General features: G+C 37.6%; 1 protein-coding gene across 3 annotated transcripts in view; it reads right to left on the bottom strand.

The window, feature by feature from the left end:
- PSAT1 (phosphoserine aminotransferase 1) overlaps positions 1-14,338 on the bottom strand; it is a 73,127-nt gene that overhangs the window by 47,150 nt on the left and 11,639 nt on the right. Inside the window, exons 5-9 of one of the 3 annotated variants that reach the window (XM_080371518.1) lie at positions 12,585-12,757; positions 11,371-11,540; positions 7,741-7,869; positions 5,136-5,273; positions 3,683-4,534 (exon numbers count right to left, since the gene is read on the bottom strand). In XM_080371518.1, the coding sequence (XP_080227644.1) occupies positions 4,429-4,534; positions 5,136-5,273; positions 7,741-7,869; positions 11,371-11,540; positions 12,585-12,757 (716 nt within the window). In that variant the 3' untranslated portion in view covers positions 3,683-4,428. Of the gene's footprint in view, positions 1-3,682; positions 4,535-5,135; positions 5,274-7,740; positions 7,870-11,370; positions 11,541-12,584; positions 12,758-14,338 lie in introns of those variants that run through there. The other 2 variants (XM_080371519.1, XM_080371520.1) reach the window with 2 other exon arrangements.

Here is a 14,338-nt window from a genome sequence, read left to right as displayed (position 1 = left end):
ACTGCTTCATATCACCAGACAGATTTAGGGACTTTAAGACAAGTTTCCATGCCATAACAAGAAGGAAGAATTACAGTTTAGGCAGCTGACTCAAATACCTCCACAGCCAAAACCTTTAATTTCAGCCCTGAAAGAGGGACCAGACCTGACATACAATTCAGAACTGGGACATAAGATGAAGCACAATCACAACTGAAGCAAGCATTAACACTTGCCCAGGGCTAAGGCAGGAGGTCTGTTTTCACAATAAAAATGTGTCCAAAAGCCAGCCTCATTGGGGCTGCCCTAGTAGGGAAGAAAAGCCACAAGCCAGTGTGACCCTGCACTGGCAGGGCAATTCCAACCCCAAATTAAGTCTTCCAGCTTTTACAAGTCTTTAGTTCTGGTTGGCCCTGCTACAAAACCTAGCACCAGAGTTTGAAAGTTTCATCCAGTTTGTTTAAAGTCCAAAAGGTACTACTCATGCTCTGGAGGAATATTCAGTTACACAGCAAGAAGTGTTTGTTACTACCATCCCTAGTTTTAGCAAAACATCTCAAATATCTTCAGTTTATATCATGGAACTAAAAGAATCATACTCAGATTTGTTCATTATGTTATAAAAATCTAAGCAGTTTAACAGTAATTACTCTTATAGTTCAGCAAATTTCAACCTCACATGATTTCTTCATTTTTCTGTAATTAATCTATTTACTAAAATACTCCATTTTTGCTTTTTATGCATAGTGCAAAGGTAGGAGATTGAACTGAATTTTCTGGGATTTCAAAAACTGTATAGCTTTTGTTTTTGTCACATCAAATACACTTTTATTCCTGAACTATTTAATAAATACATCTTCACAAGCTACCAGTTCTTGCATATATCTCCTTGCATCTCTTTGATCATGCTCCTCCAACCGTTCAGTAATCCGTCAGTAATTACAACTTCTTAGCTTCTTTAGCCTAAAAGGGACCAACTTATCACAGACTGCCATGAATCCTGGTCTTAAATTATCAAGAGCCCAATTATCAACAGGAATGGGAATATCTCTTTCCAATTAAAGTGACTGATTTCATGTAAAACCTTGTAACATCTCGCTTTTTAATTAGGTACATCCCTATCAAATACAAAGAGGTTCACCCTCGTTTTTTTTTCTATCCCGAGAATGAAATACAGCAAATATTAATCATACACCAATACACTGCAGACCTAATAACACTTTCAGCATACTTTGACAACTTGTAATCCATCAGTGTATGATGCCTTTCATTCCTGTTCCATTCCAAACATTTACTTGAGAGGCAAGAATAGGCTTAAACTTTTTACATCCAAACATCTCTAGGTACATCTAAAGATATTAAGCCTGTTACAAGTTGAAAAGAAACGATTAATTTAAATAGGAAAAAAATATGAAAATATGGTGTCAGCTGACACAGGGGCAAGACTGTCCACACTGCTGTCCATATAAATAATTTATCCCCACTAGAATTACTAGTTACATAAGGATGTGGCAATACAGACCTCTAGTTCTTATTTAATTCTTCTGCGCCAGGCTTGGAGACAGTACCACAACTGCCATGGAAAGAGCCTATTGTTGACAACTGACAGGAGTCCCCTGGAACAGGGTATCTTCCTGATCTACCTACAGTTCTCACCTGGGCTAAAGCATTCCTCACCACACAGAGCAGGAACAGAGGGAATGCACAACCTCCTTGGCAGCTTTCTCTTCTTTGGCCAGGCCTGGGAAAGACTACAGACAGGGACTTTTCTACTACAAACTAAAGAGCAACTGCTTTTGTCAAGTCAAACACAAAAACTAGGAGATGCAATAGAGACAACTCACTAAAAAAGGAACTAGAAGCACTGTTCGTTGAGGAGAGCTCATCTTACAATTTGCTCTCTACATGCACAAACTCAGATGAGACCAGTGTTTTACTCCTGTTTTTCCCTCACCTCTGAATGGCCCAGAAGGAGTCATATTACACCAAGAAAAACCCTACTTCCAAACACTGCAATTATGGACACAGCTTGGAAATACTGACATAAGGGAAACAGACCAGGAACCAGGACTCTCAGCAACCCTTGCTGAAATTCCTCCTGCTAATCTGATGAGTGGAAGTGGACCAGGGCTCAATACCCTGCTTGCATCTTTCAGGGATGCAGCTTGGAAGGGTAGAACTGTTACACAGATTAGTCTGAAACAAATCTCAAGTAACTAATTCATTCAGCATATTCTCCACTCTTCCCAGCATTCGTGGATCTTCCTCACAAGATATTCAGTCAATCACTGCTTGCTAATGTAGTCTTCACTCTGCATTTTGCTTTTACACAATTTTTGCCTTTCTGGGTACAACAAAAAAATAAGTCTTTAATTGACAAGAAGTTAGGCACAATTCAGAAACAGGAAAAAAAAAGTCCCTGTTGGGTTTGTGAACCGGCTGCATACGGCAGTGCAACCTTTTTCATAGTCACATATAAAAGAATGCCTGCTAAGAGGCATGCAAGGATATTATAAATAGAAATGTTTACTAGCTTTTAGAAAGATAAGTCACAACTACTGTTGAAAATAAGGACACCAAATTCAGAGGAAGCAGAATTTTAGAAAGGTAGAAAGCTTAATATGGAACCTGAATTAGATCTTCATGACTGACTGGGCAAGAAAGGGTTCTCTAAACATTCTCATAGTAATACTCTTGTTTCCATGCTGGTTGTAGGAACAGCTATTTTCAGAAAGAAAAAAACATAAATGAGGGAAGCTTGCTTTTTAGGAGAAAGGATGATACTGGAATCTTAAATTCTAACACACATTATGCATGACTCATCCTTCCAAAGTGACAAAAACAAAAGCTTCAGACACACCAATACTTCACAGCATGCTGTGATAAAGTTTTTTCTTCACCAATTTCTTTAATTAGAGTTACACTGAGCTGACAAAAATTTCAAAACAGTAGTCAAAGTGACAACTTTTCAAATAGGAATGTAACTCAACCCTATCACAACTGCACTGACTTGCTGTGAGGTTCCACCAAGAAACAGACAGTCCATCATTACCATTATTAATCCGTTACCACTGTACTCGAGTTACATAAAAATAATAAAAAAAACCACAGTCCCGTACCAGAGCTTACAGCCTGAAACCATCTGCAGTAATGCTAAACACTATGATACTAGCATATAGCTTCTAGGTAAGTTAAAACCAGAGGCTAGTGTCAATATACGGTCATTGGTAGTACATTCCCAAGCTAAGGAAGAAAAATAACTCTAAGGGTACTATAATAAATCTTCTGAAGGTATTTGCATAACCACAGTTCCTTCTCTAGCCCAGAGCATCAAAGGCTGGAATAAGGCAGAAGGATCAATTGAGAAAGTTGTACCAAAAGTGTGATGTAGCGTCAGGAGAAAGCAAGGAAGTCAAGGCTTGTATTCACTGCAGCCAGGCAAAGCCCCACATACAAAAGGCTACAGAACTAAAGCAATGAAAGGGTAGAGAACACACTGGCATAGTTAGAGGGAAAACATCTTTTTTTTTTTTTGTCTGGTGTTTCTTAAAAGTCTGCTGCACTTTGGTCTAGGAAGTCAGAGCACAGAAAGTCACAGATCTATTCAGTGGCATACAGCAATCCAGTTTGGCACAAGATTAAGAAATTATAAAGAAGTTTTTAGCAGAAGCATATACGCACACTCCAGAATAAGAATATAAAATTAACAACCTGAAGAATTTTAATATACAAAAAGCACAGAGAAATAAACAACATCTAAATTGATGCAATTACAGACTCATTCATCTTAGCTTTGAACCAATAAATGGTTACATGAAAAAAAGGCCCAGTCCCACAGACTTGACTGACAATGGGTACTGCTATATGGAACTTACGATAGTACTTCAAGCATGGGAGCAGAAGTCTGAAAGACAAGGTGCTCAGGTTAGGAACACAGATATTAACTCTTAAATACTACTGGTGGGGTATACTGTTGCAATATATCAAATAAACCAACTAGATATCCTCAGAGAACACCTACTATCAGTTCTAGCTTCAGTGTGCAGTCACAGATTTGTAAAGTATTACAGAAAGCTTATGACAAATTTTGCCTCCTGAAGTTTACTAAAAACAATCCATTGGTGATGAAGTCATCTGTGACTAGAAGCAAGAAACAGGCTCAGATCCATAGCATCTTACAGTGCTACTCATGTTTTAACCACACTTTGAAAATACTGTTTTGCAAGTCTCAGAACAAATCTTTATCAGCCTGGGGATCCTGACCTTCAGTGAACCCAAGGCTGCCAAGTCATTGTAAGATTGGGCCTCAATTCCACGCAGTTAACTAAAACAGCTAGAGAAACTAAAAGAAAATAACTTGTGTGCTACAGCTGTTCAGTACCACAGTAACTTTCAAACCCTTTAGCTTTTATTCCACAGATGTGCAGCATGGCTTTAACCCATGAGCATTTATGACTGATGCATCTGCATGAAGCTTCTCATGAATGTTGCAAGCTTCTGAACATCTTCTACAGTCACTGCATTATATAAAGAGGCACGGATTCCTCCCACAGATCTGAATTGAAGAGAGGGAAGAAAACAAATAGAAAGATTTTGTATATTCTAAAACAGACTAACATTCACAGATATTCAAACCTACTCCAAAAGGGATAACAGTCACATTTCATGTAAATGAGAAGCAACATTTAATTCTTCAAAGCAAGCTTGCCATTAGAGAAACTCTATTAGTTGTTTACAGTTCCAATGCTGTAGCCCTGCAACATAAAAGCTACTTTTAATCCCACAAGCACCAGTGAACGTGGTAAGGAACTCTTGCAACCAGGTCAACAAGCTGTGTAATGAAAGGCTTTATACAATGGCAGAACCTGACCTCAAGAGTCATCTTTTGTATTTGCACAGACAGATGTATCAAATTGGAGTAGAAAGCAGACTTAACCAGAAAGTTCTCTGAACCCCACCACACATAAGCAGTAGTTGAATCACCATCAGTCTCTGATTACAGTCTCTATCTAGACTGCTATTCCCAAGTGATGCCAAACCAATGAGTAGCAGTCTAAGAGTGAAAAAGGCCAAGTCAATGCATAAAGCCCGCTGCCGTACCACTGTAGTAACAGTTCATTCTGCACAGGAAAGGGATTCATCTGACAAGTACTTACCGATGCCCTTTCAGAGATATCATGTTAAGTTCCACAGCTTTCTCAAGAAATTTCTTTTCCAGTGCTTCATCACCCTTGATACTGCCAATACGGAAAGGGACATTCATTCTGCTTCGGTTCTTTTTCTCAACTGGACATCTAGAAAAGTTGTAGAATGTAATGATTAATCCATTTTGTGCTAAATTTACATTTCAACTATATACAACTTCAGAAAGTGAATAATTCCATCTGTTTAGCACCAGTCATTCCTCCATAACTGAAAAGGTCGTTACTTTCAATGAAAGAAACCAACCTTCCTTTTTCAACAGAGTATAAAAACAGAAAAAGTGGAAGGCTTATTGGCTGTTCCTGACATACTTAAAGTTGTCCCCAGGGAATGCACAGGAGGCCAATTTAAAACACTTAATGAAAACCACCACCCCACCCACAGCAGTCTCAGTTACATTCCCTAGGGTAATTAAGGTTACAGCAAACTTTGACTAAGTCTTAAGCAGTTTCTTCTCTTTATCTTCAAAGACTGACACACTTATTTTCACTCATCAGAAGTACTGTCAGAACTGAGCTTGACTCAGCTAAACGGAACTAAAGGAAGTGTAAGAACATAGCATAAGGAAATTTCCCTGGACATTAGTGACTTCTGTCAGTGGTTTCAGTCCACCTTCTACCTTCAGTATTTTTCATGAACATCATAAGTACAGAAGAGGTATCTAGAACAAGTCTTGCATCACATACATAGCCACAACATACAAGGAACATCACAGCTCCTTAATATGTTAAAAATCCCTTTAATCTGAAGTAGAGAATTCAAGACACATTTAAAACAAAATTTTTCTTCAATTATTTTGTGAGAGTAAGAACATGGGGAACAAAAAAAGATTTAAGTATTTTTCTTTAGTGATTCTAGCTAAATGAATCATGAAGCCTCCTGATTTTTTCTGTCTTAAGTCTGTGACATGCCTAATGAATCCATGTAAGAATCTATAAGTTTTCTCAAATTGCATGTAAGTTTCATACCTATTATTATTCTATTTGACAAAAATTAATAGAATTCTTTTTTATTTCCTCCTTTGTATAGATGTCTTCATTATGAAGAGGAAAAGTCAATCACAACAGCTGTGTATACAAATTTTCTGCTTCAGATGCAACTAGGAAAACACTTCACAAATGCCTATGCATTCCCATGTCAGAACTGTGGCTACGCTATAGTGTTAAGAAGATCCAGTTGCTATCAGGCAATCTGAAGTAACTCAGTTCGTGCACAGACTATGGAAAGCAAGTTGCAAAATGGCACAGCACTTTGTGGAAGAAAAATCTCCGTTTCCTAAATGGTTTGTCACAATGCTTACCCAGTGAAGAATGCCACAGATTAGGCGATACCTAAAGCTGCCTTCTCAGCTGTAATGTAAGTCTCCCTTGTAGTCATTAGGTACAATAAAATCCATTCTTAGCAGTATTGCTTAGTAAGATACATATAGCTCAGTTCATGAAGCTTGCTTTGCCTTCCCAGCTGACTACCTGCCATCCCATCTGCATTGCACTTCCCACCCACAACCTTAGAGACCAGCCTACCAGAAACAAATGTGTATTTGTCAAAATATTTTTTTCAAGGCTTCATTTGCTTACTGAGGTTTACAAAAAAACCCTCAGGATTTCTGTAGAGTAGGATCACAATCTGATCATGGCAATGATAAAGGCAAAGCTGTTCTCGTTAACTAAATGGATAAGCAGAATGCATTAAATATTATGATGAAACTATATCCCTGCCAATTAAGGTTGTAGCCAGCTTTAATTTAAAATCCAAATTTAATTTGCCCTATCTAAACTCTGACTTGAAAGTTAATTGGCTCCTAAAACTGTTGATTTTATACTGAAGATTAAGGAAAATATTTTGCTGTTTCATAGTCAATTACTAGTTTGAGCTTGGTGAGTATTAGAATTATTCCAAATTACAACATCAGCTTTTAAGTATACATATTTTGGGTCCTGTGAGCTCAAAACCACCTTGCATTAGTATGTAAAAATCAGAGGGTTAGATCTGTTTTGAAAACCAGCAAAAATAACTTAAGAAAATAAACTATATGTAAAGAAAATGTATTAAATTTTGACTACGCTTACGTCTGCTTTTCCTGTTTCAGAACTTAGCACTGTTAGCTAATAAGAACACTATGCTTGACAGAGAGAAAGCAGAATCTTTGACTACTGAAGACAGATGACAGGAAGAATAAAATGCAAGTGGTCTCTAAAATTTCTTACAAGCCACTTTCTCTGTTTTGGCCTGTATTTACCCAAGAGATTCAGTGAGCGTAAAAAAACCAGATATGCAGATCCTGGCTTGTATATGCTTCTCCTAGACTCCTGTATTTTAAGTTTAACATATACGTTATTAATATGTTTCACAACTGATCTATATAAACTTGAAATAATTTCCTACTGAAATAAGACTCAGTCTTGGATAGTTATCAAGTAAATGGTTTGCACAAGTAATTCCTGCAGGATCCCTCACAACTTGTATATATACTGAAAAGGTAACTTTAAAAATATGCTGCAATCAGACTCCTTAAATTACGAACGTTTGGCTCTGCAATAAATATTGAAACCAACTTACACATAGAATCCATTAGATTTGTCTATAATATCATAAATCATTCGTGACTTGATTAAACTAAGTTTATCCATAGCTGCAGCCCCGCCATTATTCTTTATCCATTCCAGTACCAATCCCATGATATAAATACTGCAAGAGGAAAAAACATGTTTCAGTCAGATTATTTAAAAAAAAAAAAAAAAGCAGAGAAATAACAGTCCTATTTAATAGTTAAAATGTTTCAGCAACAAAATGTTCTGTTTGGTTTTATGGTGCCTATGATTAACAACTCAGAATCTAGGCTATTTTAGTAATTATGACAATTCTAAGCAGGCCATGTTTTTTGGACACAGATGAAGTAACCCAAAATTCAAAACCTAAACAAATCTGTTGGACCAAACTTAATCCTTTGTACCACAGGACAAGTCCTGCAGGTTTCCTGCAACCCTGCAGGGCTCCCAAGGACATCCCCAGAACACACTGCATGGACTGCCATTTCATTGACCACACAACTGCCTGCTGAGTCCTAGAAAGAGCCAGAATTAGTGCAAAAGTTAGTAGCATCCACCCTATGCAGCTGCTCTGGCAAAAATACAGGGGTGCATCTCAAGCGCATGTACGTTAATAAAGCCAGAAATCTAATCACATTTTCACAAATGTTAAATAAAAACTATACTCCTATTTCTGTCTAAAAAGACCTTTTGCCCACACGAAAAGTGAAGTCTGGCAAAACAAATAATGATGTATCACACTTAATTATTCATTACCATTCAAGTTCTAAGCAGAGATCTGGAAGCCTGTTGGCATCATGTGGCTTGGGACCAAGTATTTCAATGCTAGTTACTAAGTGCAACATAAAAAAATCCCTGAGGCCTTTTGCCTTTGTGCTTTTGCTACAAAGCTCAGCTTGTTCAAGTTCAGGCATTTCCCACGACTACAACACTTCACATAAAAAAATCCAAAACTGTTCACACGTTTTTATGGCATATTTTCAATAAGTTCACTTTTATTAATCCCTTCATTACAGATTCCAAGGGAGTGCTCAGAGAACATTACCCTATGAGTCTCCCTAACACAAATCTATCAGAAGGCTGTTTTAAACTTTGCTACTTCTAATTTCTCAGGGGATGCCAGCATCAAATTTTTGAACACTGCAGAATAAGGGAGGTTACAGACCATTTTATACAAAGCACCTTATAGCTTTGAGAGCACAATCTTGCTACATTTATGACAGCACACTGTCAACTACACCAGTGTAAAGAACTTCAGCAAAGGATAGCCTATGCCCTTGCCAAATATACAAGGCCACATTCCCTCTTACCCTCAGTCCTTTGAGTGAAACTTCTTGGACAAGTCAAGTCAGCTTCAGAGTCACCCACAAGACCCAGCCAGCTGAAGTCTTTTATCTTTCTTTCATGTCAGTCAAAATAACATTTTTGGAGCAATTTTAAATGCAAAATGCATTCTGGAGCTTGGAAGAGAGATTTTTATAGCAAATTCATTGTTAATTTTAGCAAAGCAGATTACGGTCAAAGAGTCAAACTCTGTAGCACTGAGAGGTTAAAGCCATTAGCATCGACTTAATTTAATATCCTGCTGAAGTAGCTTCTGCAAATTCAGTTAATATTTCCTGCTTGTTTGCCAGCAAACCATTAGAGTGTGCAAGGAAGAGAGCAAAGAAAAAGAACTAAGCAGCTTTGCCAGTTCTTTACAAAAACTGGAATAGGCTTTTAGCACCAAGCCAAAAAGACGTGCACCCTGCCAACATTTCAGTCTGTTACATTCTGGATTCTGGAGTGTACTCCAATGCAGGTCTGTAGCACGAAGTGAGATCTGGCACGACAGCGATCAGAAAGGAGAAAAGTCTGGTAGTTCAGCTTTATTTTCAGCCCCTTTAATCTTCCACTACCCTGTTAATGTTATTGACAGATACCGAGTTACAAATAAAGCAGCACTTCCTTTTCAGCAGCTCTTTGCAGTGGCTAAAATAAAGTTACAGAATTTCATTCATTTTCCTTTTCAAACCAGAGGAGCAACACTGTGTTCAAGTGCTGAGATTAAGTAGAACTTTGGATTTTCAAATGGAAATAGCTTTGTACTTGGAAAACATGAATGGCTGGATTTAAGACCTGGCATATGCAAGTACAGAGTGTCCGAAACCGTATGCATGACTTGGCAGTCAGGAAGACAACTGATCATGAAATAGAGGCTTTATCAATTACTGGGAAAAACACACATACTGCCCATGTTACAAAGCCACATTCAGAAAGATGATAAAAACCTGGAAACATTTTTAACAGCAGCCCTAAGGACACTGGGTGTATACAGCTAATAGGGCAGACAGGCTGATAGCAAAGACTACGTTGCTGCAGCACTACATACTCTACATTATGCATACCGCTTGTAAAATCTGGAACATACACCCACAAGATTTACTGCTCTTCTGATAAATTAAGATAACTGCTTCTATGTCATTGCAATAGCACACCCAACAGTGAGAATCAGCAGATTCAGAGTTGCAATTAGTATCAGTTAAAATTCTACTAAATTAAAGTAAGCAATGGTATTAAGGTAGGTTTTATATGTAGGAATCCCTGTACTTCATGGCTATACAGTGCCTTTAATAACTATTGGACATCATTAAGCAACTTAACTTTGCAAATTCTGGCATGTACAAAAAAGCTGTAAGAGCTGAGATTAAACACGAATATAAGATTGCATTATCAAATTATCCAAATGAAAATGAAATCTTATCTTCAAAAGCAGAAATCACTATTAGCAAAATAATTTTTAAAACCTGGTTTGAAGATCTTTTTTAAAATAATAATTTTAGTGGACACTGTTATAAAAATGCTCCAGATTAAGAATGAGTAGATATTACTGGCTCAATACCTAAATATTCAGTAGCAAAGCATCATTTCACTAGTCATCAGAAGCTAGCAAATAGTAATTTCAAAAGAACAAGCTGTAGTCTGTTCTGTTTCTTGCATACATGAAATCATCAGGTACATGCCAGTTTTATGATCTTCGTTGCTAGCAGTAACTATGAAGCCGGATCAATTTTATTTGTGGTTGTCAAGTCAAAGAACTACGCAAAGTTGTAGTAGAGAATAAAGCAAAGTAATCACTAAAATGCCTTTAAAAAAATACTAGTTTCATTTCAAAATTGACAGTAGTAAATATGTAGCTAGAATAAGATATACTAAAAAATAAAAGAATACATAATGTTTTAATTAAAAGTTTTAATAATATAAAATACAACAATAATATTTACTATTTTCCAAAGAAAAATCAATAGGGATCTGGAGGTTCAAATTCTGAGAACAAGCTCAGGAAGAAATTAAATCACATCTGTACTGAGTATTCAAGAAGCAAGACTACCTGACAAGTTACCTACTTGCAACAATAGAAGCATCACCACTGAGTTTGAGTTGTGTTCGTGTAATTCACAACTGGATCTTGAAACTTCTACAATGGAATTATGACAGACAATATTTACTTCCAAAAAACCCATGTTCTTTATGGCTGAGTCCCACTAGGCAACAGTGACTTGAAGATAAATACTCAACTTCTGAAACTTTTCTCGGTAAAAGCAGCAGATGGCAGCGCAGTAGCTTTCCGAGGAAGAGACTAAATAGCAGGGCAAGTTACCTGTAGCATGGTGGAGTGTTATACAAAGAGCCATTCGTCACTTGCGTTTTATAATCCAGTACTACAGGGCATTCTTTCAGAGCAAATCCCAGCAAGTCCTCACGTACTATTACAACCGTAACTCCAGCACAACCAACATTCTTCTGAGCACCAGCAAAAATGACGCCAAACTAACAGGAAGAGGGAGAGAAGGACTTACTACATGCATTCGCTAGTAGATGTTATAATGGACTCATACACCAATATCATTATACAATAGGTATACAACTCAGCTCAATAGCTTGGAGAATGTGTTGAAAATGAGCAAGTTGTAGGTCAACGAGTTAAAAGTTCTGATTTCAAACTGCACTTACAGCTATAATTATCCCTTGTATGTCTATTATTAGAACCATGTATCTTCATTCAACTGAGGAATATAATCACAGTAAGTTTCCCAGTAATTTGCTAGATGTTCATTTAGTAGCTACAAAAAATTCTCAAGGTAGCCTGTCCCAATTTTACACTACTCCAAGCAAACCTACTAAGAATAAATTCATACATAGATCACAGTATTTTCAACCAATATGGTATTTCAGAACAGGTATCATATAACCAACCTGTTCAAGAAGGCAGATTAAGAAAGGCCAAGATGAATGCAGTAACAATTGCCCCTTCCTTTTGCTACACACAGATAAGAAAGATCAAACATGCTACTTCACTAGTCAGTAACACTTCCCACTAACACACTTTACAAATGTAAGGACTATGTTCTACCTCTGTATTACCTTAGAAAGACATGGTAATTGTGAAGCACAAGAAGCTTTAGCAGCTTGAAAGGAGCTACAAATTTTTCCATGAAAGAAGCAGGATCAAAAATCCTGATTCACTGTACCCTGCTAGAGCCATACACACTATCTACAGAGTAAATATGATTCAGGATATATCTCGCTCAGCTACAGCGTCAGCTAAGACCACAGAGTCAACAAATAATCTTGGACAGCTATTAACAGGAACAATTTCAACATGGTTCAGTATGTTTTTACTGAAAAAAGGACACCACAAATCTCAAACTTCAAATTTCCATTTGTGTCCATCATCAGCTATCCAAACAACAAAATATTATTTCCTTAATTTCACTGTTCAGCATCTCTGGCCATCCAGACATTTCTAAGTGGCTAATTATATGCATTGAAGTTTGAAAATATTTTGTGCAGCCACTGTGTCCAATACTGTACCTTGGAAACATCCACAGGTCTGGAGAGGAAATTTGATGACATATCACAAACCAAGACTGCTCCTTTGACATCAGGTACAAAGTCAAACTCCACACCATGAACAGTCTCATTAGCACAGTAATAGACATAAGATGCATCTGGATTAAGATTCCAAGTGCTTGGGTCAGGAATGTCTGAGACAAAAAAAAAAAAAAAAAAAAAAAAAAAAAAAAAAAAAAAAAGTCACTGGAGACAAGTAATCTTCCTGGTGTGTAATTTTACTTTAACACAGGACTTAAGTGTAAACCCAGAACAATTTTGCAGTATGAAGTATTAATTATATTGTTAACAGAAAATATTTTATCTGCAAGGTAAATACCAATGCATTCCCAAAATTCTACGGTGAGCCATCATTAAGCTTGCAAACATCCTTCCAGTTGTCAGCCCTTATTCCTCAAGGGATTTTCACCAGGTTTGTAATCCCAAACTACTGCCCCAGGGGTCCAAACCGGCATTTCAGAGGAATTCAGGCACTGGGTCCAACTAAGAATCCTCTTGGTGCTTTTGGAACTACTGTGGCATTCAAACTCTCACTGGCAAAGTTCTCTAAAGCTGTGCTTCTATGCATCCCCAGAAGTATTTCAGTCTTGCCCAAGGTGAACACAGGGTTACCTCCCTCCCTCCCATTTAGGCTTTGCCACAGATTTACAAAACCAAGATTTCTTCTGCCAACCGGCAATATACAGGCATGCCCTGACAGCACAGAACAGGTTTGCATAGAACCAGTGGTTGCTCTTCCTTTCTATTCTTCTCCAAAACATGAGGGGGAAAAAGCGCTGCTGTTTTCTCCACCATTATTTACTGCCTCTCCCCTTACCTACAGCTGCCAAATGCTGAATACACTCCCCTAGACGGGTAGGCTGCAGGTTCAATTCCTTCCTGTGCCTCAGAGGATATGAGCTTATCTTCCAAGTCAGTATACTAACTGATCATTAGGGCACTAACTCATATGGGGATACTCTGTCTTTCCTGTTGCCTCTAAACCCAGTTCAAATACTATAATTTGAACCAGAGGGAAGGAAAGTAAGCATGACTAGCAGGAGCAGAAACCAAAACTCAGTTGTCCATGGTCCAAGAATCATTTATGTATATCCAGTGACAAATTATACACTCAAAATATCCTTGAAACAGATTCTTACAAAAAATCCCAATGCCTCAATTACAGTTAAACTTTTTCTTCCTTCTACACTGTGGTTGTTAGATTACGTTATGTCCAGTAAGTAGGTCCAAGAGAAAGAGCTGAAAATGCTTCTTCTATTCCAGAGCCAACTTGCCTGTTACAACACACGGGTGGCAAAGATAGGTATTTGGGAACCCTTGAAAGTAGGTAGCAGAACACAGGTCTCCCGTCTCCTGGAACAAAAAGGTTAAGCTCCCAGACATGCTTCTAAGTGTCAGATCAATCTCATCTTGAGAGCACCTGGAACTGAAATATCTCAAAATATCCCTGCATATAGCTTAAGAACTCAGTTCAACAACAACAAAAAAAAAAAAAAAAAGAAGAAGAAAAAAGATAAAGAGAAATGGACAGCCCAGACCATTCCCCTACCATTTTCCGGGATCTGCTTAACCCTAGTTTCAGAATTATTTTCTGGTGGAGACTGTTAAGCCATCTAACAGATCTCCCCATGATGAACATGGAGAGATGTATCAGGCAATCTTCTGAGTGATGGGCAGTCAGCTCTAAGTAGTTAACATTCAGTAATGCAATAGCT

The sequence above is a fragment of the Falco punctatus genome (assembly GCF_963210335.1).
Source record: "Falco punctatus genome assembly, chromosome: Z".
Lineage (NCBI taxonomy): Eukaryota > Metazoa > Chordata > Aves > Falconiformes > Falconidae > Falco > Falco punctatus.
The sequence above is the reverse complement of the archived record's forward strand: the minus strand, read 5'-3'. Positions and strand labels throughout refer to the sequence as shown.